Genomic DNA, 26,969 nt, shown 5'->3' with positions numbered 1-26,969 from the left:
AGTGGCACATGGCTTAGAACAGAAGTGGGGCAGAGCTTCATGAGCTCAAGGGCCACATCCCCTTCCAGGCAACATTCCAGGGGCCACACAAAGCCAGAGACAAAAGCAGTTGCAGCACAAGTGCAATGTTTATCTTTGTACAATAGGTTGATTTCTACACGTAGAGGGGATAGACCTTCTCCCTGGCTAACGGGCTGTCAGCTTTAGTTCCTTCTCATCTGTCACTCTACGAAAACAGATGGCACTGGGCAATCAACTCCTTTTGAATGATGGGTCAAAGATACAAGACATTTTCGTAATGGGACTGGTCTCTATGTTGTACACATTTCTGATTAATGCCTCCTTTGGGGCCCATAGTCAAAAGTCATGGTCGGAATCTAATTGGGACATACAGGTGAGCAGAGGAATGGTCTGTGGACCAAGCCTCCATACAGGTCGTCACCAGCTCAAACCTGAGAGCTCTTTCTAAAGTTAGAACATGGTTGGTACCTTACTCCATGACAGCTCGCTTCCGTGCATCCAGGTACATCTTCACCGTGTTGGAGTGGCTGCCATGTAGTTGGTACATATAAACACATGTGGTGGGACTGCTCAAAGGTGGCTGGATTTTGGAATGTTGTATTTGCTGAGTTAGTTTAGTTGGTTTCTTGATAGCAAAAGAAACTATTACTCCACCTTTACACCTGGTGCTTTTGAACCTGTATATGGGCTTTGAAAAATAAAGAACTTATTTGTCATCTCCTATCAGCAGCCTGGGCTGTATTGCCAAATTCTGGAAGAGCTTTAATCTTAGTAATTTGGATTGCTTGTATTCTACATTTTGGCAAATTGCCCTTCTTGGAAATATATCCCACAAACTATACTTTTTAGTTTGTGGGATATATTTTCAAGAAGGGCAGAACTTGAATGACAGTTGCTTTGCTATATGGGATGATTTTATTTCTTATACAAATTTTGAGGCATTTAATTTCTTGGTGTCACCAGTATATGAAATTCCTGGCTCATGTCAGACTATATAGAACCTTTATTCTCAATAATGATGGTGGAAAACAGGTGGAAAATTATTTTATTTTTTTAAAAAAAGATTTATTATTTGTAAACAGAATCTTTGTATGAGTCAATATTTTGCTATCCCTTTGTACTTTTGTCCTTCCAGGCTGTGGTGTTTTATGGTTTAAATTTTTAATTCTTTGTCTTCTTTCTTTTTGTTACATTTGCACTTTTTTGCTAACAAATCAATAAAATATATATTTTAAAAAATAAATAAAAGTAGGCTTTCAGTGTTCAGTTTAATCTAAATCATGTTTTATTATCTCTGTTTTTGTTTTTTATTTTTTTGTTTTGCCGGCTGTTAATCTTGTTGATTCTGTTATTGTGTTTTTATCACTAAAGATTTTTTTTAAAAAAACCATCCAATGAGGCTTCGAAACAGGGCTAGTAGAGGATGTGGGGAGTGTCCGGAGGGGGGCGGATCCCAAGGGCCAGATAAACAGGATTGCAGGACCACATTCATCCCTGGACCCGATGGTCCCCATCCTCAGTTTAGAACCAGGGAAGAAGGGATGGGAGGGGAAGAGACCTGATGGCCAATAAGCAAGGAATAATGAAAGAGCCACCTATTGCATCAGACCATCAGGAATGGCCTCTACTTCATTTGAAAGCAGCTCTCCAAGACAGAACCCTTTCCCAGATCTGCCACCCAAGACTCTTAACAGGAGATGGCCAGCCTTGAATCTGGGATTCCATATAGGCAATACAAGTGATCCTTCACTGAGCTTTGGACCACATTGTGGTGTGTGTGTGTGTTCTTTCAGTGTCTGAAGAATGTCCTGTAGCTTAGCAGTGAAAGCTGGTCCATTAGGGGAAGTCAACACGGCCCCACCAAACTTGGTCTGCCCTCGCCCAGCTCCAACCTGCCTCCCTTCTTATTTGCATAAAATCCAGGGAGTGGCACCTGTTGGGATCTGAGGTGAGATACCCACAGAGCAGAAGGTGCTCCCAGTTCCATTCACCACACAGAGGCAGCTTAAGGTCCAAAATAGTTTACTGCTGTAGAAGACAAGGCTTCATTAATACAGTTCCAGACGCTGATATAGACATACAGCTCGTAGGCTTTGGAGATACAGTTACAGATAGCACAAGGTAGACATAAGGTTGATGCAGCTTCAAGACGTAACACAGACTCATGAGCAGACTCACTGACTAATGAGCTGACACATCTTATGCACTTAGATGGCACTGGGCCATTGCCATAGCAATTGACTTGGCTGACCTTGCACCTAATCATAGAACCATAGAATAGTAGAGCTAGAAGGGACCACAAGTGTCATCTAGTCCAACCCCCTGCAATTCAAAAATCTTCTGCCCAATGTGGCGCTCAAAGATTTGTTCTCTTAGCTTCCTCCTCCTTGGTCCCAGTGTTGTCTCGACAGAGCTCTGCAGGGGAAGGGGCAAAACTAGAATGAGTTGGCTCTGCCTTCCATTGGCTCTGGCACTACCTGCTGTTGGGCTTCCTGGCTACTGCCCTACCAGTGCTGGTGAACACCAGCTAAAGCTGTACCTTAGCCAAGCCATGCTTTGTGGGAGTTGCTTTTGGGGGGGACATTTCTCTATGGTATAAAATCCTTGCATCCCATCCTTCCATAAAGAGTTCAGGGCAGCGTAAAGGAGGGTGCCCCTACTTTACCCTCCGGGACCTCTATGAGGTAGGATAGGCTGGGAGATACTGATGAGCCCTGGGTATTTCTGTGAATTTCATGACAGGGTGAGGATTTGAACTTGTGCTGTTCTGATCACAACCTGATGTTCAGTCCACTGCGCTGCTCCAGATCTTCTCCACTTAGGATCAGTGGCGTAGCGTGGGGGGTGCAGGGGGGGCCGGCCGCACTGGGCGCAACATCTGGGGGTTAGGGGGCACAAATCCACAGGTTAGGGGGCGCAAATTACTTGCCTTGCCCCGGGTGCTGACAACCCACGCTACGCCACTGCTTAGGATTCATATTTCCCTTTAATAGTCCAGCTTTATTTGTCTCCTTCCTCCCCCGCCACCTCAAATCACAGCTTTTGCAGAACTGCAGACTGACATCCACGAGCTGACTAGTGATTTAGATGGAGCTGGCATCCCGTTCCTGGATTACCGGACCTATACCATGAGGGTGCTTTTCCCTGGCATCGAAGATCACCCTGTGCTGAGGGATCTGGAGGTAAGCACCTTCTTTAAACACAAGAATGCCAGAAGCTGCCTTATGCTGACACGGCCCATTGGTCCATCTAGCTCCATCTAGCTCTCCAGGGTTCTAGAAAAGAGACATTCCCAGGCCTATCTGGAGATGTTGGCGATAGAAAGAGAGAGAGGGTGATGGGGAGAGAGAGCAAGAAGGTCACCACAGTGCTAATGCCCTGGCAGAACCCATCTGGGCCTTCTGACAGTTTGTTTGCACTGTGCCAACCTCCTCACTGCCTCATCCATCCCTGGAGAGAGAGAGAGAGAGAGACAGTGTGTGCTGGGCCTGGGGGTAACCATGAAATGCGGTCCAGAATCTGAAGGTTCTGCTAGGAGTCAGTCCGACAGGACCAAGGCAGGACACCAGGCAGGAAACCAGGCAAGGACAGGTACAGGATCTCAGGCAGAATCTAGCTTACAGCAACGTTGCTCCCGCAACCTGGGGTGGGGTACGACAGCCTTTGTTGGGGTAGCGGCTGGTCCTGATCCCTCAGCGACTCACCCCCCTGTTTCGCCCCAAAGCAAGCACTCCTCCTGCGAGTACTCAGGCCTCTCCTTCTCTCAGACCTTAGTCTCTGCAGCTTGGGAGACATCAGTGGGTTACTAGACCCAGGGGCCGCCTCAGCCTCCCCTGACCCAACCAGTACTGGAGCAGCTGTGAGTGATGGCCCAGCTGAAGGCAACGAGGTAATCCCCGCATCTGGAGCCAGGGCAGGCTCAGGCCCCTGACTCGGCCCAGCTGGTGCTTGTTGCAGGGGAACCTGTGCAGACTGGGACTCTTCAGGATCAGGCCCCAGACTTGGTTCAGATGATGCCTGAGGCAAAGGATCCGGTGCAGACTGAGTCCCAGGCCATCACAGTGTGTTTGTGTGTGTGAGAATGCTGTGTATAAGTGCTTCACTGTGTGTGTGAGAGAGAGACAGAGGGAGAGAGTTGTGGACTGTGTGCCGAGCAATAATAATAATAATAATAATAATAATAATAATAATAATAATAATTTATTATTTGTACCCCGCCCATCTGGCTGGGTTTCCCCAGCCACTCTGGGCGGCTTCCATAGAAACAAAAAATACAGTAAAATATCACAGATTAAAAACTTCCCTGAACAGGGCTGCCTTAAGATGTCTTCTAAATGTCAGGTAGTTATTTATCGCTTTGACATCTGCTGGGAGGGCGTTCCACAGGGCGGGCGCCACTACCGAGAAGGCCCTCTGCCTGGTTCCCTGTAGCTTTGCTTCTCGCAATGAGGGAACCGCCAGGAGGCCCTCGGAGCTGGACCTCAGTGTCCGGGCAGAACGATGGGGGCGGAGACACTCCTTCAGGTATACTGGGCCGAGGCCGTTTAGGGCTTTAAAGGTCAACACCAACACTTTGAATTGTGCTCGGAAACGTACTGGGAGCCAATGTAGGTCTTTCAAGACCGGTGTTATGTGGTCTCGGCGGCCGCCCCCAGTCACCAGTCTAGCTGCCGCATTCTGGATTAGTTGTAGTTTCCGAGTCACCTTCAAAGGTAGCCCCACGTAGAGTACATTGCAGTAGTCCAAGCGGGAGATAACCAGAGCATGCACCACTCTGGTGAGACAGTCCGCGGTGTTTGTGGTGTTTGTGTGGCAAGTTGTAGTTGCGCATGGAAGAGCATTCATTGGCAGCATAAGTGAAGGGATGGAGAGCTGAGAAAGTGGATCCTCAGGCCACAAAATATTAGCTACTGTTATGTACTGAGTTGAATAGGATCCAAAATGCAGCAGTCTGATTGGTCCTAGAACAATAGGATCCAAAATGCAGCAGTCTGATTGGTCCTAGAACAATAGAATCCAAAATGCAGCAGTCTGATTGGTCCTAGAACAATAGGATTCAGAATGCAGCAATCTGATTGGTCCAAAATGAAGCAGTCTGATTGGTCCTAGAACAATAGGATTCAGAATGCAGCAATCTGATTGGTCCTAGAACAATGCAACAGTATGATTGGTCTGCAGGAGCCACCCAATCCAGCTCCAGATGGAAGTGAATCCACAACCTGATTGGCCTACAGGAGAATTCCAGAATTAGCCAATCACGTGTATATAGTGTATAATTAGCCAATCACGTGTATATAGCCAATCACATGTATAATGTATATAGAGCAGATACTTTGGAGAAACATTCGTTCCTCCTCACCATTATGAGCTGAATAAAGAGCATGAAATCCACTCTCGACTCTGAGTATATTTCAGCTACCCTTGTGGCTAAGGAGTCCTGCAGCTCCTTTTGGACAGGGGCCCTTTCTGTGAAAGCCAAGGACGGCTCCTCCTCTGTGGCTTAGCAACATGTGCTTCTCCCTGTATGACATCACAAAGCAATCAGGCGCTCAGTTGGTCTTCATTCTAGTCCCAAGTGGCCATTTGATCTGCTGCATCAAACCAATGGCCTCTCTAGCTCTGCTCTCACAGTGGCCAACCAGATGCCTGTGGAAAACCCGCCAGCAGTATTTGAGCACAAGGGCAACTTTCCCCTTCCTGTGGTTTCTAGGAACTGGTATTCAGAAGCTTTGCTGCCTCCAACTGTGGAGGCAGATCATAGCCATCATGGCTGATAGCCGCTGATAGTCCTCTCCTCCATGAATTCATCTAATCCTCTTTTCAAGCTATCTAGGATGGTGGCCATCACTGACTTATAGAATCATAGAATCATAGAGTTGGAAGAGACCACAAGGGCCATCGAGTCCAACCCCCTGCCAAGCAGGAAACACCATCAGAGCACTCCTGACATATGGTTGTCAAGCCTCTGCTTAAAGACCTCCAAAGAAGGAGACTCCACCACACTCCTTGGCAGCAAATTCCACTGTCGAACAGCTCTTACTGTCAGGAAGTTCTTCCTAACGTTTAGATGGAAGCTTCTTTCTTGTAGTTTGGATCCATTGCTCCGTGTCCGCTTCTCTGGAGCAGCAGAAAACAACCTTTCTCCCTCCTCTATATGACATCCTTTTATATATTTGAACATGGCTATCATATCACCCCTTAACCTCCTCTTCTCCAGGCTAAACATGCCCAGCTCCCTTAGCCGTTCCTCATAAGGCATCGTTTCCAGGCCTTTGACCATTTTGGTTGCCCTCCTCTGGACACGTTCCAGTTTGTCAGTGTCCTTCTTGAACTGTGGTGCCCAGAACTGGACACAGTACTCCAGGTAAAGTCTGGAGTGAGTTCTATAATTTAACTTCTTTTGTTGTGAAAACGGTTTCGCGTGGCCGGCCGCCTCTGCTGCGGAGTGGAGCAGACTGCAAAGGCACATTGCGTGCCAGGGAGGGAAGAAGCAGAGGAGATGGTGATGGCAGCCCCTCCTGAAAAATATTGGCAGGTGCTATGCTGGCCGGGGTCCTGCAGAGAGAATTGAGGAGATCAGGACAAAGCCAGGTTGCTTGATTCATCAAAGAGAAGCTGGCACCACTTCTGGCCAGCCCTTGTTTGGCCTTTTTTGTGTGTACGAATGTGCCCTGCCCTCTTTGGCTTTGGTGCAGGGCTGGTGTGATGGTTTGTGTATGCTCTTCACAATAAGCACCCTCTGCTCACTCAGAGAGATATTTACAGTTCTTTATTTTACATATGTGTGGGACACCGGTGGCGCTGTGGGTTAAACCACAGAGCCTGGACTTGCCGATCAGAAGATCGGCGGTTCGAATCCCCGCGACAGGGTGAGCTCCCATTGCTCGGTCCCTGCTCCTGCCAACCTAGCAGTTCGAAAGCACGTCAAAGTGCAAGTAGATAAATAGGTACCGCTCCAGCAGGAAGGTAAACGGCGTTTCTGTGCGCTGCTCTGGTTCGCCAGAAGTGGCTTAGTCATGCTGGCCACATGACCCGGAAGCTGTACGCCGGCTCCCTTCGCCAATAAAGCGAGATGAGCGCTGCAACCCCAGAGTTGGTCACGACTGGACCTAATGGTCACGGGTCCCTTTGCCTTATTTTACATATGTACAAGCAGCACAGTACAACTTATGCATTGTCCTGTTGAGATTGGGGGAGTGGTCTTCTCCTGCTTCTCCTCCAGCAGAAGAGGCGGAGAAGCTTCATGGGACATCTCTGATCCCTGCACTTTAACCCTCTCCTTTCCTGTTCCAAAGGCACAGGCAAGGACTCTCCATCTGTCCCTGAGCTCCCTGAGCGGTGCTGGGGCTCTGATTCAGCATCAGAGAGCCGTGACATCTCCTGGCTCCCTCTTGCTCTCCCACCCCCTTCCATCATTTCCTGACCGTCTCCTTCTGACTGTTCCCGCCCTGACTCTTCTCCTCCCCCCAAACTCAAAAGCAGTCTTTGGCAGTCCTGTGACAACTGGGCAGCTGCATTTCTTTGTACAGGACCTTGGACTTCTCCTGATGATGAGCCGAAGCTGCCTCATATTGAGCCAGTTCCATTGGTCCGTCTAGTTCAGGGGTCTGCAACCTGCGGCTCCGGAGCCGCATGTGGCTCTTTTACACCTTTGCCGCGGCTCCAGGGCAGATACTAGCGAGGGGAGGAGGCGCATTGTGCGCCCCGACACTCCCCACTGTGGCGGGCGCTGTACTGGCTGTGACATCACATGGGGCGGTGCGTGCGTTAGTCACACACCGTCCCGACGTCACCTTCCCGCCCGCTCGCTCGCTACATTGTAAGGGGCATGTACGCTGGTCACTGCATTGAAAGGGGGCATGTACGCTGGTCACTGTTTTGAAGGGGAGTGAAGAACGCACACACACAAAAAGGTAACTTGTTAATTTGACGTTTATTTCTATGAGGAGGAGTAATACTGAGGGGTCAAACAAAGAAATAATTAAAAAAAGTGACAAAAAAGTTATTTTTATAATGATGAGTTTTGCGGCTCCCAGTTTTTTTTTCTTCGGAAACGGGTCCAAGTGGCTCTTTTTGTCTTAAAGGTTGCAGACCCCTGGTCTAGTTCATTGAAGTCTACACTGACCATTGCTGGAGTCCACCTGTCTCTCTTTTTTTAAAGCTTTTTATTTATACAACAAGAAAAACAAACAAACAGAAAACACAAATACCAAATTATACACAAATTACAAAAATAACCATAGGCACATAATATTCTTAGCAAACAATAAAACATACTATTGGTCTTAACACTAAAGACCCAACCTCCCGTCTATTCCATACTTCAAATTCATATTACTTATTGCCAATACACTTTTTTTTTTCATAATTAAACTTATTCTCATTAAATCTAATTTCTTATATAAAATGGAAGAGTAATGAAATCCCCTCTATTCAAGATTGGATCCAAAAGCTGACAGGATATGCTGAATTAGATGGTTTATCAGAAAAAATAAAGAATAAATCAAAACAGGAATTTGTTTCTAAATGGGAGGTTTTTAAAGAATATCTGAAATATAAATATAGTAGTTTAAATTCTGTTGCAGCATTCGAGGAACTTCAGTAATAGTTGTAAGCTGGCGTCCATCTGTCGCAGGAGATCATGGCAGAGTGCACTTTTAGGAGTGAAGTCAAACCATTGGAGAGTTGCAGCAGCTGTTGTGGCTGTAGAGTCCGATATGGGAGAGACATGTTTTGTTGCAGCTGGGGCAGAGGAAGGCGTCTGCTTGTGCTGCTGCAGATGCACCAGGGCATTTCTTCTCTCTGTGTTCTTCCCAGCGGTCATTCCTCCTCTGGCCACTGCTGTGGATGCACAACCTGTTTGTCTGTCTCCAGGCATTGCAGTCGTCTGCAAGGGATTCCCACGTGGTGGGGTTGATGTTGCCATCCTTTGGGTCAATTTTGCTGACAGCTTTGTAACACTGTAACTCTGTCTACACCATGGGTAGGCAAACTGAGGCCCGGGGCCCGGATCCGGCCCAATTGCCTTCTCAATCCGGCCTGTGGACAGTCCGGGAATCAGCGTGTTTTTACATGAGCAGAATGTGTGCTTTTAATTAAAATGCACCTCTGGGGTATTTGTGGGGCATAGGAATTCGTTCTCCCCCCCCCCACAAAAAAAATATAGTGCAGCCCCCCACAAGGTCTGAGGGACAGTGGATCGGCCCCCTGCTGAAAAAGTTTGCTGACCCCTGGGCTACACTGTCTGACATATATGGAGCTTTATGTTAGACGCAGTGTTTCTCAAAGTTGGGTCCCCAGCTCTTGTTGAACTACAACTCCCATCATCCCTGAGCACTCGCCTTGCTGTCTAGGGATGATGGGAGTTGTAGTCCCAAAACAGCTGGGGACCCAAGTTTGAGAAACAGTGTCCTAGAGGTACCAAGCCATTGATTCTCTTCTTTCTCTCTGTTTTTGACAGGTCCCTGGGTATCGGCAAGAGCGGGTTGAGAAGGGCTTGAAGCTCTTTGCCCAACTCATCAACAACAAGGTCTTCCTCCTGTCCTTCATCCGCACCCTGGAGTCCCAGCGCAGCTTCTCCATGCGAGACCGTGGCAACGTGGCCTCCCTCATCATGACGGTGCTGCAGAGCAAGCTAGAATATGCCACGGATGTCCTCAAGCAACTCCTGGCCGATCTCATAGACAAAAACCTGGAGAGCAAAAACCATCCCAAGCTTCTGCTTCGGAGGTAAGCCCTGGAGCAGGTGGTGGTTGTTGCTCATTAAATTTTCCACAAAAAGTGACACAAAGATAATTGCAAGCATTAAAACCGAGCACAGGGTGCCCACAACTTACACACATTTAACTTGTGCGGTTTCTTTTTTAATAATATTTTATTAAGTTTCCATTTCATAATATATAAACACATCCATATTACTCACATTAAATTTTTGCTCGCTTGAGCTGGTCAACATTCACCCGCTCCCGCCTTGTGGTTACCATAATTCCTATCTATTTCATCGCTTTTGTACCTCTTCCTCCTTACATTTCATCCGTTTCAGTTTTTTCATTTTAAGTAAATATAAAAAGATATAAATCATAAACATTGCAAATCTTCTTAAGTCAACCCTGCTAGCATTATTAATTGTTTGCAATTGTCCTTCAAATATTGTATGAATTTACTCCAGTCTTTTTGGAAAGCTTGATCAGGCTGGTTTTGGATTTTCCCGGTTAGCTTCGCTAGTTGCGCATATTCCATCATCTTCATCCGCCGTTCTTCAGTCGTTGGTAATTCCGGTTGTTTCCATTTTGGGGTTTAACTTGTGCAGTTTCAGCTTCATTGTCCACGACTGGTTGGACGCAGAGGAGTGGTAGGAAGGCACCAGCTGGAGAACACCAAGGGAAGAAGGCTCAGAGCCAGGGGAGTGGTGGTGGGATGACAATGAGTGGTCAGAGGGAGAAGAGGGAGTAGATCGGGAGGAGGTGGTGTCGGAAGCTGAAGAGGCAACAGGGCTTAGTGAGCAGGAAGAGGCTGTGGCAGAGAGCAGTCCAGAACCAGAGGCAGAAGAGGAGGCTGGAGAGGAAGGAGGCCAAGAGTCAGAGATGAGTCAGGCTGCTGAAGAAGCCAGGGTATTTTCCCCTGCTGCTGCAACAAGCCCCCCTCCACTAGGAGAGGTGTGAAGAAGGAGGAGCAAAGGCAGGCATGCCGGCACAGTCTCAGATCGCTGGGGAAAGACCCAGGAGAGGAGGAGAATTAGGCAGCTGTGGGAAGGCAGGGACCTTCAGTTTTCGCAATTGCCCCATAGGAGCAAGACCTACTGAAGAAGAGTTGCTGAGCTCATTTGGGCTGGCACTCCTGTGCAGATCCAGTCTTCCTTTCCTTTCCTTTCCTTTCCTTTCCTTTCCTTTCCTTTCCTTTCCTTTCCTTTCCTTCCCTTTCCCTTTCCCTTTCCCTTTCCCTTTCCCTTTCCCTTTCCCTTTCCCTTTCCCTTTCCCTTTCCCTTTCCCTTTCCCTTCCCCTTCCCCTTCCCCTTCCCCTTCCCCTTCCCCTTCCCCTTCCCCTTCCCCTTCCCCTTCCCCTTCCCCTTCCCCTTCCCCTTCCCCTTCCCCTTCCCCTTCCCCTTCCCCTTCCCCTTCCCCTTCCCCTTCCCCTTCCCCTTCCCCTTCCCCTTCCCCTTCCCCTTCCCCTTCCCCTTTCTTCTGTTGTTACTGTTGCTGTTGTTGTTGTTGTTATATACTTTATTGAAGTTCATAGTGTCAGGGAACTGCCATCAGCTCAGAGGCGAGAGGTGGAAGGGCAGCTGGATTACAGAGAGCCTCCAAAGATCGTGAGAAGCAGCACTTCCTCTGCGGAGGATGGAAGCCCCACCTCTAGTGGGGAAGAGCTGCAGGGCTCGGAGGATGCTAGAGAGAGCCAGGACACCATGCCTGAGCAAAGCGGGGAGGAGGGAGGTCCCCCTTTACCCAAGCCTTCCCTGCGCAGTAGGCTTTCGCGCAGAGAGGAAGGCGTAGGCTGGGGGTCAAGAGACTACTCTGCTGGGTAAAGTTTAAGGACCGCCCACTCTCAGATTCTGCTAGTGAGTGAGCAAGACATGCAATAGAGGTGTTCTGCATTGTAAATGTTTTCGCACCAATAATAAAGCATTTGAAAAGACCAGTGAGGGATCTTGCCTGATCGCTCTCGAGCAACCACACCGATAGGCATAAACAATTTTAAATAAAGAAAAATAAAGAAAACAATCTTGTATTAGTAATCTTATATAAATTTACAAAAATAAACTGATTCAAACTTATACACTTTCATCCTATCTTCTTACTAAAATAAAGTAGACTTCCCATCATTTCCCAATGTATTTCACCTTTCTGATGTCTAATGTACTTATCATTATTACCTTAATCTTTTTGCATTTTCTTATACTTTCTTACAACATTTCGTACCAGTTTCCCTTATTTCTTAATAGTTAATTTACACAAGGGTCGTTCAAATGCTGCCATAGAAATTATACTGCTATTATGATTTTGTAAATATCTCTTAAACATATCCCATTTTTGAATAAATGATTGTTTTGTATTACCTCTTAGTCTATTAGTCAATTGTGCCATTTCTGCGCATTCTAGTAATTTGTTCTGCCATTCCGATAATGTTGGAACTTTTCCCCCTTTCCACTTCATTGCAATTAGTATTCAGGCTGCGGCTGATGCATATAGAAAAAAATATTTTACATTCTTCGGTATAATGGCAGCTCCAGTTTTTCTAATAAAGAGTTAACTTCACCCACTCAGGGTGATTTACTGCCAGCCTGCTCCTGTCATATATGTGGGCAAGGTGGGGATGCTGTCACAAGTGCTTGTGGGAAGTCAGATTGTCCTGTGAGATCTTCTCTAACGCTCCCAGAGTCAGAGCACTGAGCAGGCCTCACCTGAGAAGCAAATCCACAAACTTTCCAGGCTGGGTCTGCTTGGGGTTACCCAGTGCGGAAAGAGCTTTTAAGCTCTTGGTTTTACTTCTTGGACCAGGTCCACTTAGCACACCAGCTCTTGTGAAATCTCACGGGATGATCTGACGTCCCACTCATGAGAGCATCCCCACTGCTCCCAGCGTTAGTGGGCCTTGTCTGAGATTAAAAGGTGTCTGGTCACGGCTAATGAGCAGCTACCAAATTTCACCAGATATAAAATTCAAGGTAAACCCCTTAGAGAAATTCAGACAGGGAGAATGTTGTCCCTCTCAAATTCCAATTATGAAATCTTTTCCTTTTTTGTCAGTGGTTTCCATGTAAATTCAAAATCTGAGTGTTTGGCGTAGGAGGGCATGGCAAAACAGGCAAGGAGATGTTTTCCTGGGGCTCTGCATAGTTTATTTTTTTTCTCCGCATTCCTTCTAGGACAGAATCTGTTGCTGAGAAGATGCTCACTAACTGGTTCACGTTCCTGCTCTATAAGTTTCTCAAGGTAAGTAGAACCAGTTTTGGTGACAACTTCAAGCTTAAGCATTTGCTGGACTGTTATTTCATTATTTGGAAGCCCTGGTTGTTGTTGTTGTTGTTAAGCAGTGGGCTTAGTATGGATTTCAGCTGTTGTTTTTAACATTGTTTGGTTTCACTGAGTTACCCAAGCTGGTTGGAAAAACAGGGGGAAACAGTGTGACAAGAAGGGACCAAGGAAAAATACCATGGCAAGCTGAGATTGTAATTTCATAGAATCTTAGAATTGTAGAGTTAGAAGGGACCCAAGAGAGACATCTAGTCCAACCCATTGCAGTCTTCTTCTTCTTCTTCTTCTTCTTCTTCTTCTTCTTCTTCTTCTTCTTCTTCTTCTTCTGCGATCAGTCGTAGCCAAGTAAGATTGTCTTCCATAAACACAGTTTTAACAATGAGTCCATAAGTGACTGTGGAGGTCAATTCTGGGTTCACACGTCCTTCCACAGTTTCCCCCCCCCCCACCTCCCTAGCTCAGACGCAATTTGCAAGCTTCTTTACACATGTTCAGACACTCTCAGCTGTCCTCACAATTGCAGTAAAAGCAAAAGCGAAGAAACCTAACAGCAATCCTTAACAAATTAAATTACTAGGTTATAATAAATCAAGGCTTAATGAATTATACTTAAGCAAATGTTTATGCTATCAAAGCCTCAGCAAAGGTGACTTCTTGAGATTTTGAAGCGTGGGGTAATTTACAGTTAAAATACTGTTCGTTCTTTATTATATTCAATTTATGAGCATCGTATCAAAATATACTCACCGCATCTCTGTTTAAAACACTAATAATGCCTATCACTTGTTTTCTCTCTCCATATAATTAGGTGCAACAATATAAATAGGCTGACATATTCATGAGTCATAATATTATGCCCTTGTCATTTAAACACTGCAGATTCTTTCCTGGGTCTTTGATTTGCCCCTGTATTAGGCTGCAATTTATTTATATATTAATTCAGAAAGCTTCGAGTGAAGATGAGGAGAGGCCATCTTTGTCATCTTTCAGCTTCCCATTACAGTAACACACTGGAATGAAAGTAGCCACACAAAACAGACCAGTGTGCCCTGGACTCAAACCCATCATTTGCAACTGCACACTCTAATGCCCCAAAAAAGAATCAATGGAAGTTTGGAGTCGATTGCTTGTCTCTTTCCTTATGGCAGACCGTCCAAGTGCCCCTATTTTCCAGGGACAGTCCCGGATTTACAGAAGCCGTCCCAGTTACTGATTTAATCCTGGAATGCCCTGCTTTTCCTTAGGACATCCCTATTTTCATCAGAGAAATGTTACAGGGTATGGAGTTATGTGACCCCCGAGCCAAGGAGATCATTAAATCATAGAACTATAGAATTGGCACTCCTGTCTTCCGCTGCCTTCCGCAGTTTGGTCAAACTCATGTTGGTAGCTTTGAGAACACTGTCCAACCATCTCGTCCTCTGTCGTCCCCTTCTCCTTCTGCCCTCCATCTTTCCCAACATCAGGGTCTTTTCCAGGGAGTCCTTCTCTTCTCATGAGCTGGCCAAAGTATTGGAGCCTCAGCTTCAGGATCTGTCCTTCCAGTGAGCACTCAGGGCTGATTTCCTTCAGAATGGATGTGTTTGATCTTCTTGCAGTCCATGGGACTCTCAAGAGTCTCCTCCAACACCATAATTCAAAAGCGTCAATTCTTCAGCAATCAGCCTTCTTTATAGTCCAGCTCTCACTTCCATACATCACTACTGGGAAAACCATAGCTTTACCTATACGGACCTTTGTTGGCAAGGTGATGTCTCTGCTTTTTAAGATGCTGTCTAGGTTTGTCATTGCTTTTCTCCCAAGAAGCAGGCGTCTTTTAATTTCGTGACTGCTGTCACCATCTGCAGTGATCATAGAACCCAAGAAAGTAAAATCTCTCACTGCCTCCATTTCCTCCCCTTCTATTTGCCAGGAGGTGATGGGACCAGTGGCCATGAACTTAGTTTTTTTGATGTTGAGCTTCAGACCATATTTTGCACTCTCCTCTTTCACCTTCATTAAAAGATTATTTAATTCCTCCTCACTTTCTGCCATCAAGGTTGTGTCATCTGCATATCTGAGGTTGTTGATATTTCTTCCAGCAATCTTAATTCTGGCTTGGGATTCATCCAGTCTAGACTTTCTCATGATGAATTCTGCATATAAGTTAAATAAGCAGGAAGACAATATACAGCCTTGTCGTGCTCCTTTCCCAATTTTGAACCAATCAGTTATTCCACATCCCGTTCTAACTGTAGCTTCTTGTCCCACATAGAGATTTCTCAGGTGACAGATGAGGTGATCAGGCACTCACATTTCTTTAAGAACTTGCCATAGTTTGCTGTGGTCGACACAGTCAAATGCTTTTGCATAGTCAATGAAACAGAAGTAGATGTTTTTCTGGAACTCTCTAGCTTTCTCCATAATCCAGTGCATGTTTCCAATTTGGTCTCTGGTTCCTCTGCCCCTTCGAAATCCAGCTTGCACTTCTGGGAGTTCTTGGTCCACATACTGCTTAAGCCTGCCTTGTAGAATTTTAAGCATAACCTTGCTAGCATATGAATTGATATATTAACATATAATCATTTTTCAGCGTCTTTCTTTATTTAGACTTTGACTAATTTTCCTATTCATTAAATGTCTCCCAATATCCTCTTTCGTCTGTCTGCAAAACAGTTCAAGATAAATCACAATTGCCATGCCTAGCCTTTTCTCTTTTGATGCATATAGCGGCCACCATGGATTTAAAGAGTTTATTCTTTTCAGTGTTCCGGAATGAACATTTGCTACAATACGCCTAAAAGCAACTAGTCCGGTACTGAAAAAAGTAGGCAGGCACAGGCCTTTCCAATTTAGCTATAGCCTGAAAAGGAAATGGAATCATCAAAACGAGACAGTTTTATGAAATTATTATTTTCTCCGTCATGCAAAGCAGATGTCCCTCCTCTCAGCAAGGAGCCAAAGGTTTGGAACAGCACTAAGGTTAGCAGATCTGGAGACACTGATCCAATGCATGTTCTACTTGGGGGCAAGTACTTCCCTGTGCTGCTTTGCTCCTGAGGAAGTGCCGCTTGGACCTCTCAGTTCCAGCATTGTTGACAGCCAGTCCCCTAGAGTTGTACCCATGGCTTTGTGTGGCTCCTTGTCTTCTGTGACCAAAAGTGGCAACGTGCCACCAATCGAAAGCGACAGTCACCCCTTTACACAACCAATTACCGCCAGTCGTTTCTGCGGCCTCTGAAGCTGAATGGCTTAAGGAGACTTAAGTAGATGTTCCTCCTGCCGCCTATGATCCGCCACCTTTTACAGCAGGAAAAAGTTTTGAAGGGCCCTGGAAGGTCGATTTGGTGGCTCCGGCTATCAGATTCCCATTTCCAGCTGAAAGTGGGGGAGAGAAAGGGAGGTGAGTCATTGAAAGCTTTGCTTTCATAATAGGCTATTTTATTTTCCCCACTCGGCTCCTTGTCTTCCTGCCTTTAGCCCGAAAAAACGCGGGCAGATAAGGGCAATAGGCATCCGCCTCGGAAGCAATATGCTGCCGGGAGATAAGCTAATTAAGTGGCAGGCAGGTGTTAGAGACCAGGAAAGACCCTACTCTGGGCTACAGAGGAGGGAACGGCTTCTGGGGATTTGCAGAGGACAAAAATTGAAACCGTTCTCGTGGATTTCGGAGGAGCTGCTCAGGGAGGAGAGGCAGAAAACACAGAGGAGAGTCATGGGCAGGCAGAAAAGAGGAGCTGAGCTAGAAGGAATGCAGATGGAACTATGGGGCAGGGCAGGGACTGGTTGGCTGCAATTCTCAGCACACTTATGAGTCAATGTACTTAGGATTCCTCCAGCCAATTCCTAGCAAATTCTTCCCCAGGTTTACACCTGCTCCGCCCCTTCCTTCATTTGTGCCCCACATTGAATTAAATATTGTAAGCGCCTAGAGACAGGGACCTTCTTCACTTGAGCTTTGTGAACTGCTGGGCATGGCGCTGTCCAAATAAATATTGGGCAGGGAAATATTCGAGGAAGCAAGAAGTGCATTGAGATGGCTAATGTCACGGTTGGGATACCGTGCCAAATCAATACACATTTATTTTTGCATAATCGATCTTGAGTTGGCAGTTCTAGAGCCCACATGTACATCCATGGCTTAGAGCTGTGATTTGACAACTTCCAGGAAGTGGCTGGAGCATACAGGCAGACCCTCCAGGTGTCCCTATTTTCCAGGGACAGTTCTAGATTTACAGAAGCTGCCCCAGTTTCTGATTTGATCCTGCAATGTCCCACTTTTCCTAAGGACATCCCTATTTTCATCAGAGAAATGTTGGAGGATATGGACCCCCAAGCCAAGGAGATGAGTAACTATACAACCTTTAGAAGACATCCCTGTATTGGATGTCTTCAGAAGGCAGCCCTGTATCGGAAAGGTTTTTAATGTTTAATTATGTTGTTATATATGTTGGAAGCTGCCTAGAGTGGCTGGGACAACCCAGTCAGATGGATAAATAGTAAAATTGTTGTTGTTATGGAATAGGATGTTCCTATTTTCATTGGAGAAATGTTGGAGTGTATGTGCAGGTGGAACGTGCTCTGAAAAGATGGTGGCAGCAATGAAGCCATCTCCTAGGACTTCTGTCTCGCCATTTCTTTGCCAACTTTGCTTCCCTGCAGGGATTTGCTCTCAGCTCTTCAGAGCCATGAAGTGGGGGGAACAGAGCACAGATGCAGTCTCCTCATCGCCCCAATTGATTGTCCCTTCCTTCCTTTCTTCCTTCGCCTCACTGCAGGAATGTGCCGGCGAGCCTCTCTTCTCTCTGTTCTGTGCCATCAAGCAACAGATGGAGAAGGGCCCAATCGATGCCATCACTGGGGAAGCCCGCTACTCCCTTAGTGAGGACAAGCTGATCCGGCAGCAGATCGACTACAAGACCCTGGTAAGAGATGGAGCCATTGATGTACCTGGAAGAGGAAATTGGGGGTGGGTTGGGACTGTGGAATTGGAAGGGACCCCCAGAATGGGAAAGGATCTCTTTTACCACCTGAAAGTTCTTCCTGATGTTTAGTCCGAATCTGAACAGCAGAGGAGAACAGCACCAAACCGATGGCAAGGAAGAAAGAGGTTGAAATTCCTTATATGCTAAAAATAGCAAGGGCTGCTGACTACTCTGGGTTCAAGGAGGCAACGGGGAGTTGCAACAAAATGTTGCAGCACCGAGTACTCCTGCTCAGGGTGCTGTTGACCAGTCTTACCCTTTCCCAGTCTACTCCATTACATTCCCTGCTCACAAACAACAGGCGATGATCACACACAGTTCCCCAGCCCCCCAAAAAGGACTTTTGTACTTCTGCAGACATCAAGGTTCCTCTGGCATGTTGATGCCCCCATGTGATTTCCTATGGAATCTCTTTTGCCCAAAGGAATCTCTGTTCTTCTCCTTCTAGGCTGGTGAATACAAAGGAGCCAGCGCTCCAGGTCAATGATTGAATTCTTCCCTCCTCAAAAGCTGTCCTGTCCTTGCTTGCAGCTTTTTGATGCTAATCAGCTCTCCCTTTTATATCTCAAGGGCAGGCAAATCTACCCTGATAGGAATCTTAGCAGATTTGCAGAGATCCACTCCTCCCTGGAGATTAAAGAAGGGAAGGGAAGTGAATGACAGGCTTCTATCTCCCTGTCACCCTCCTCCAGTCTACCCCCTGCCCCTTTCTCTAGCCATGACACTACAGTCTCTGATCTTTGAACAACAATAGCGATAATAAGAGGGTTTTTTATTGTTTGCCAGAAGATATAAGGAACATATGTTACAGAATATGACTTTTCATTGCTTGATGATGTTTTTCTAGCGCCGAGGTGAAATTTTCACCCAACACTTACTTCTCCAGCAATTTGAGTGGGTGTGAAAGTAGGGGAGGCACTTTCTGCAGCTATTCCCAGGGAGTGTGAAACCTACAGTTTGGGTGGTGTGTGTGTGCAGGAATTAGCTGACCTGCTTTAGAACTTAAGAACATCTACATGCAGCCCCTGGGAGAGATCATCAGAGGGTTTGGACTGGCTGTTCATCAATATGCGGATGACACCCAGCTCTACCTCTCTTTCAAATCAGAACCAGCGAAGGTGGTGAAGGTCCTGTGTGAGTGTCTGGAGGCGGTTGGAGGATGGATGGCAGCTAACGGATTGAGGTTGAATCCTGACAAGACAAAAGTACTGTTCTTGAGGGACAGGAGGCAGGCGGGTGTGGAGGACTCCCTGGTCCTGAATGGGGTAACTGTGCCCTTGAAGGACCAGGTGCACAGCCTGGGAGTCATTCTGGACTCACAGCTGTCCATGGAGGCACAGGTTAATTCTGTGTCCAGGGCAGCTGTCTACCAGCTCCATCTGGTACGCAGGCTGAGACATTACCTGCCCACAGACTGTCTTACCAGAGTGGTGCGTGCTCTAGTTATCTCCCGCTTGGACTACTGCAATGCACTCTACATGGGGCTACCTTTGAAGGTGACCTGGAAACTACAACTAATCCAGAATGCGGCAGCTAGACTGGTGACTGGGAGCGGCCACCAAGACCGCATAACACCAGTCCTGAAAGACCTACATTAGCTCCCAGTGCATTTCCGAGCACAATTCAAAGTGTTGGTGCTGACCTTTAAAGCCCTAAACGACCTCAGACCAGTAGACTTGAAGGAGTGTCTCCACCCCCATCGTTCTGCCTGGACACTGAGATCCAGCTCCGAGGGTCTTCTGGCAGTTCCCTCACTACGAGAAGCCAAGTTACAGGGAACCAGGCAGAGGGCCTTCTCGGTGGTGGCACCTGCCCTGTGGAATGCCCTCCCAGCAGATGTCAAAGCAATTAACAACTATTTTACTTTTAAAAGACAACTGAAGGCAGCCCTGTTTAGGGAAGTTTTTAATGTCTGACACTGTATTGTTTTTAATATTCAGTTGGGAGCGGCCCAGAGTGGCTGGGGAAACCCAGCCAGATGGGCGGGGTATAAATAAGGAATTATCATTAGTAGTAGTAGTAATTTATTAAGCAATATATACAGGACAAAGCAATCATGGGGTGCTCTGACATCTTCTCTGAGAGAGACAGAGAAAGTACAAAAGTACAATACAGCGGAAGAGATAGAACTGACTTCCGTTCTCACACATTCCAAGCATGGAATGTAAACACAGACCTGTGATGTAACAATCACACATCCAGCAAAGGGAGAATGAAATATTCTGACACCCACCAGCTGAATAGGTGGCTGCAGCAGGACCAAGCAGGGTCACAGGATCTTTAAAACTGAGGCAGGTCTATCAAGGAGGTTGTCGCTTTCAATGTACCCTGGTCCCAGGGTACATTTAAGGCTTTCTGCTACATGCGTCAATCAGGCAATGCTCTTTGTAGTTCTTCCAGCCATGATGCAGTCCCTTCCTTCCCCTGTGGGTAGAAGACAATTCTATTTCACACACACACAGACACACGTACGTATCTCGTTTTCGCATTTGTTGAGGCAAGTAATGCACAAAGAGCAAAGATCACAAAACCTGATTCGAAGCTGTCATGGCGAACGTTTTATAATAGGCCCTTCGGGGGCAGAAGTGGACGGGGAAAAGCTGTCTGATGTGTCTCGAGTTTGTCACCGTCTCAGAACATGCTGGGTGGCCCCCTCCACCCCCACCCCCCGCCTTCTGTCCCCTGCACACCCCTGCATCTCTGATCCTTACAGTCGAATCCCTTAATATCTGTTGACATCACATATCTACAAACATGCTCCCTCGCTGCCCCTCGATGAAAACGCTCGGAGCATCTCTTTGGTTAAAGCCCAGTGGGGAGTTTTTAATGTTGGCAACGGAGTCACTAATGAGGCTTAAAAGGGGTGTCCCATATGCCCTTTCTTCGGGGATTGATTTCGGCTGAGCTCAGGCACTTCTTCCTGCTTCTGAACAGATGCAGACAGCCTGCTGTTGCTCTCCTCTGAAAGGGGAAGGCAGGGGAAAGGCATAAACCTCCAGCCACGTCCTGCTTCTGATAGATAGATAGATAGATAGATAGATAGATAGATAGCAATACCTGGCTGCAGGATCAAGCCAAAGACCCAGATAACCACAATTACCTTGAATTTCTGCTTAACCCTTAAGAAAGAAGGGCATTTTTGAGGCAAGGAAGAAGGGCTACCCCTATGTTATCCATATAATCAGTTATCAGTAATCAATATAGTCATATATGCTCACACATAATCAGGGTTTACAGTATTTTATAATCCATTTTGAATCAAAGGGAAGCTGTGCCTTAGCTAACTGCATACTGCTTGAAACAGCAAAATTAGGAGCCGACCTTTCCCCTACAAACATCCGTGTACCCTGGACAAGGGGAAGATGTGAATCAGAGATTCTGGTACAAAATCCCCTCAGATACAGACTAAATTAATCCACAGAACAGGAAGAGCAAAACCACAAAATCTCCAAACTCCCTGTCCTGCCATAACTAGGGGAGAGGTTAGACAGCGTCACTGCTAGCAACGGAAAGCAGAACTAGAACTCTGTGCTTGACCAGTGCTTGATCAGGAGCTGGAAGCATGGCAAGAAGCTTGCTAATTGGCTAATTTCGCTGGCGATATCGTGACTGCCTCATGGTTGTCTCATGATCTATGATTTGCTGTGATCTGCTCAGGTATAAAGACCTCTGGATTTCTGTCAAACTGGGTCCCAGTTCCTTTTGGAAGAGATTCCAAACTGGGTCCTTATTGCCTGGCAATAAATTTCACCTTCTAATTCTCCATTTGCTGAGTCTGCCTGATCCTTATTGGCGCCAAGGAAGTACTGGCTTACGTTCACGTGCTTCATTTTCACTGGCCAGGTTTAATTCAAATCCATCAAACCTCCTTTGGGGAAGGTTCTCAGGCAGGGTGGAAGGAGAAAGAACTTGCCCATGTGAAGACCACCTGGTGGAAACCCTTACACACATAGTTCTTAATTGTAAACTATATGCTGATCTCCGTCAGCAATTTCTAGATCAACTTTGTATCCGCAAATGGAAACCAGAGTTGGAGGTCATACATTTTCTATTACTGGGGAATGATCAGGAGCTCACCAAGTTAGTGGCTAAATATCTCTATTTGGTTATTTGTCGTCGAAATACACTGCAGACGTCTGATCTCCCTGGAGACCTAGAGATGTGACAATAGACTGCTCTGCCTCCTTCCTTTTAGCAAATGTTTTGTGCCACTGGGGAAGTGGTAATTCTGAATTGATTTGTTTTGGATGTTTGTATGTGATGCCAATAAAAGGTTTGATGATGAAAGACCCAGATAGTCCCATATCCTCTTCTCACAGTGGCCAGCCACTGGGGAAACTTGCAAGCAGCAATTTCCTCTCCATTGGGAAAAAGAAACTGGCAGCTGGATGCAGAACCCCCGCATGTATTGTCAGCTGTCTGCTTCCCTACACAGTTTGGGCATCTGGGGGAACAAATTAACCCCACATGCAAAGCAACTTTGTGGAAAATCAAGGGTATCCAGGAGGACACATGGAGATATCTGTGCTAAGTCCACAGGAGGGTTGATAAAACTGGCGACTATGGGGCATGGCCCTCATCTCCACTTTCAGGCCGAGGGAGCTGGTGTTTGTCCACAGACAGCTTTCCGGGTCATGTGGCCAGCATAGCTAAACCACTTCTGGTGCAACGTGACACCGTGATGGAAGCCAGAGCACACAGAAATGCCATTTACCTTCCCGTCACAGCAGTACCTATTTGTCTACTTGCACTGGCATGCTTTCGAACTGCAGTGGTGTGATTCTGGCAGCCAGTCTGTGGTGGAAGGCGAGGACAGTAAGGAAACAGTGCGATCCCTGAACATTCTGTAAATGGGTTTTCAGGACCCTGGACAGAGCCCAGGGAGCCAATGAGTTACCCCTGCAGGAACTCTATCTTGGCTGAGGCCCTTTATGCTCCTTGAGCCTCGCTCCACCTAATAGTAGCCTATTAGATTGTGAACACACACACACACATTATGGAAGGTCCTTGGCGCTGGACCTCAGTGTCTGGGCACAACAGTGGGGGTGAAGATGCTCCTTTTCCCTTCTGAAGCATGTAGAGCTATAAAAGGGCAGCCTGGCATTCTGCCATCTGCCCATGAGCTCATGGTGGGCAGGCTTCCTGGCATTGGCACACTGATTCAGTTCAGTGCAAGGCCTTTGGTAGCAAATATGCGGGTCCCGGGTGAGAAGTGAGTTCGCAAGCTCTGGGTGACTGGCTCAATGGTGGGAGTCAGCCAGCGCTACTGGCTCCCAACCAATGCACCTCAGTGCTTCCTGACTTTTGGGGTCATGTTGGGAGGGTATTGTTTTGGTTTGTTACTATGCTTTGTATTTGTGCTTTTATACTATAAACCTGTAATCCTCGAATGAAAGAGAGCCTAGAAATTTAAAAATGTAATTAATTAATAATAGCAGCAGCAATGCACAACCCTGAGATCTCTTACCTGAGATCCTTTTAACTAGCGATGCCAAGAATGAACCCATCGCTTTTCTGCCATTAAACTATGGCCTTTCCCCACTGTGCAGGGAGACAAAGTGGAAATAACGAGGCAAGTTCCCCGCGTCCCGTCTCTTTTTTCTCTTCTTATCCAGCAGTAGCTTTTTCTTCTTGGGTACTGCCTGGTTGTGGGGCACTTGCCTGAAGTGATAAGGAATCAATTATCCGTGATAACTGATTTTGCCGAACATTTGCCTTACCAAACAGGGAGGGTGGAAATCCTTCGGGAGTGGTTTTTAATTTTTTTAAATCATTTCACCGGCATGCGATTAATACAACATGTGAACTTGTGCCAAGGCAATATCACCAAGGGAGCTTAGTCTCAAATTATTATTAATTTGAAACGTAATGCTAACTGCTAAACATTTGCACTTAAAAGGGAGGGAAAGGGAAGGGAAGGGGGAGAGAGAGAAACCACAAGGTGTTTAGACCTCCATTTCACATCTACTTCTGAAACGTGTTAAATTGAAAAGGGGTGTGCGTTTCATTTTTCAGAGTCATTTTTCACTTCTGAGATCCTTTTTTTTCTTCTTTTGAAAAATGAAACTCCAAGTTTCTAATAAATGCCTCTGAAGTAGCAGCCAACTTTCCATTCTGCTCAGTGCATGGAAGAGGTTCCAAGGAATCTCCTCATCTGCTTTGCATTTAGCTTTTGAGGGGGGGGGAGGTGTAAGTGGGTTTGTCTAGGGTGGGGGGGGCAGGTTTTGGTGTGAAGCCAGAGACCTTGCTTGTAAAGGAAACCTGTAACCTGCCAGATGTCTGGGAGAAAGAGGTGGCTTTGGAAAGCTCTGCTAAGAAATTAGGTTGGGAGTGAGAGCATCAGAGAGAGCCAGCGTGGTGTAGTGGTTAAGAGCGGTGGACTCGTAATCTGGTGAACCGGGTTCGCGTCCCCGCTCCTCCACATGCAGCTGCTGGGTGACCTTGGGCTAGACACACTTCTCTGAAGTCTCTCAGCCCCACTCACACTCACAGAGTGTTAGGGACGCGGGTGGCGCTGTGGGTTAAAGCCTCAGTGCCTAGTGCTTGCCGATCGAAAGGTCGGCGGTTCGAATCCCCGCGGCGGGGTGCGCTCCCGCTGTTCGATCCCAGCGCCTGCCAACCTAGCAGTTCGAAAGCACCCCTGGGTGCAAGTAGATAAATAGGGACCGCTTACTAGCGGGAAGGTAAACGGCGTTTCCGTGTGCGGCTCTGGCTCGCCAGAGCAGTGATGTCACGATGGCCACGTGACCTGGAAGTGTCTTCGGACAGCGCTGGCCCTTGGCCTCTTTGAGTGAGATGGGCGCACAACCCTAGAGTCTGTCAAGACTGGCCTGTACGGGCAGGGGTACCTTTACCTTTACTGAGAGCATCAGGGTCAAAGCCTTCCATAATCTGAAAAAATTTAGCAGCTCTCCCTGGGGTTTGGAAACAGGTTTGGCAATTTAAAAAAATAATAATACTGGCCTTCAGGAAAGAGACAAAAATGTACAGAAACATGCACATTAGAGCAAAGTGCCTAAAATGCACATGTTGCTGGGAAAATGCATCTATCAGGCAACATCCGATACAAAAATGTGTACATTAAGAGAAATTTGCACTAAAGTGCTGGCAAGTTTTTATGTGCGCATTTAAAAAATGATAATGGCAACAACCACAAACTGATTCAGAAATGTGGAGAACCAAACTTGATAGGTTAATGAAAAATGGAGAGAAACAGAAACGGAAAGATTTGTTAATCCCTGTGGTCAAAGCCCTTTCCCTCATGAGAACCTAAAATGTTTAGTTTCTGGGATAAGGATTCTGAATTGCCAATCTAGCAAAGGTGAGCGGGTCTCGTCCTGGTCTGGATTAGGCTGGGCTGCTGCCTGAGCACCCATTGGTGGTTTCTCAGCACCTCTGAAGGACAAACAGGATAAAAAACACACACCTGATAAAATAATATTACAACTCCGTTAGAGCTGATGAGAGTACCTTATCTCCTATATCAATTTCAACCCTCCACTTCCTAACTTACAAACAGACGGCTGAAACCTTTCTAGCGCTGAGTTGGCACAGCTTGAAGGCAGAATAAGTTAGCGGTGATCACGAGAGGAGGACAGAGCGTCTTGATCTCTGTGGGGCAGGCAGTGGCATGAGGCCTTTGTGTGTGTGTGGCCTAGAGCGGCTACTACAATGGGCTGGAATGCCTCAGACTCCATGTTGCTTAGCAACCACCACCAGAGGAGGCCTTCAAGTTAACAGACCCTTTGTGAGCATTATAGCCTGGTCTTTCCACAATCTATGGAGAAGATGCTATTCCAAGTTGCGTACCCTCCACCATTTCTCCGATGAAAAGAGGGATGTCAATAATAATAATAATAATAATAATAATAATAATAATATAGTAAAACATTATGAGGGTGTTCCTCAGTTCCTCAAGCAGACCTCAGCTTGTTCAAGGTCACGGAGACGGGAAGATGGGAAGTCTGTGCAGCACAGAGTAAAATGGCTCGGGGGAGCTTTCCAGAACCAGAGGGCATTTGCCCGACACAGCTGACATATCCATTCTTTGCCTGGATTTAAGCACTTTCACTAAAACATTATTTTTTTATAATTATTTTTATTAGCTTCCAATTAAATAATCCAATAATAGCCTCATTATAACAGTGCCAAATTATAATACAATTACTAATACCAATCATTCAGATGCCAAATTATGTAATTTAGGTGCCCCCCCCCCTCCATAGATGTCAACGTTTCCTCTTTTTTAAAGGAAATTCCCTCATTCCGAATAGGATTCCTTGCAAGAAAAGGGAAAAGTTGACAGCTATGCCCCTCTCATGCTAGAATCGATGGTTTGATAATTTACTTTATTTCTGCGTTCCAAAATCTTATTAATTTCAATTACACTCCAGTCAAATTAAGAATCCCTTATACAACGACTGCAATATTATCACTAAAACATTTAAATACATACCACCCCAAATGTTTCTCTGATGAAAATAGGGATATCCTAAGGAAAAGTGGGACATTACGTAATCAAATCAGAAACTGGGGTGGCTTCTCTAAATCAGGGATGTCCCTGGATAATAGGGAACTTTGGAGGGTCTGGAGAAGGATGACGGCTAAGGGAGCTGGGCATGTTTAACCTGGAGAAGAGGAGGTTAAGGGGTGATATGATAGCCATGTTCAAATATATAAAAGGATGTCACATAGAGGAGGGAGAAAGGTTGTTTTCTGCTGCTCCAGAGAAGCGGACACGGAGCAATGGATCCAAACTACAAGAAAGAAGATTCCACCTAAACATTAGGAAGAACTTCCTGACAGTAAGAGCTGTTCGACAGTGGAATTTGCTGCCAAGGAGTGTGGTGGAGTCTCCTTCTTTGGAGGTCTTTAAGCAGAGGCTTGACAACCATATGTCAGGAGTGCTCTGATGGTGTTTCCTGCTTGGCAGGGGGTTGGACTCGATGGCCCTTGTGGTCTCTTCCAACTCTATGATTCTATTCTATGATCTTTAGCAGAGAAAGCCACC

The 26,969-nt window shown here is 46.4% G+C and overlaps 1 protein-coding gene and 1 long non-coding RNA gene across 5 annotated transcripts in view; one reads left to right on the top strand and one right to left on the bottom strand.

The window, feature by feature from the left end:
* PLXNA4 (plexin A4) overlaps nt 1-26,969 on the top strand; it is a 618,767-nt gene that overhangs the window by 546,461 nt on the left and 45,337 nt on the right. For all 4 annotated transcript variants that reach the window (XM_083401717.1, XM_083401718.1, XM_083401719.1 and 1 more), the window contains 4 exons: nt 3,061-3,203; nt 9,482-9,750; nt 12,887-12,953; nt 17,753-17,899. In XM_083401717.1, coding sequence (XP_083257843.1) covers nt 3,061-3,203; nt 9,482-9,750; nt 12,887-12,953; nt 17,753-17,899 — 626 coding nt within the window. The remainder of the gene's footprint in view (nt 1-3,060; nt 3,204-9,481; nt 9,751-12,886; nt 12,954-17,752; nt 17,900-26,969) is intronic.
* LOC310659294 lies at nt 15,305-25,755 on the bottom strand. Its single transcript, XR_014502728.1, has 3 exons — nt 25,473-25,755; nt 23,427-23,500; nt 15,305-16,352 (listed from the first exon to the last, which is right to left on the bottom strand). It is a non-coding gene; the product is annotated as an uncharacterized lncRNA (long non-coding RNA).

The sequence above is a fragment of the Podarcis tiliguerta genome (assembly GCF_965153285.1).
Source record: "Podarcis tiliguerta genome assembly, chromosome: 10".
NCBI lineage: Eukaryota > Metazoa > Chordata > Lepidosauria > Squamata > Lacertidae > Podarcis > Podarcis tiliguerta.
This window is presented reverse-complemented; position numbering and strand designations above follow the sequence as displayed.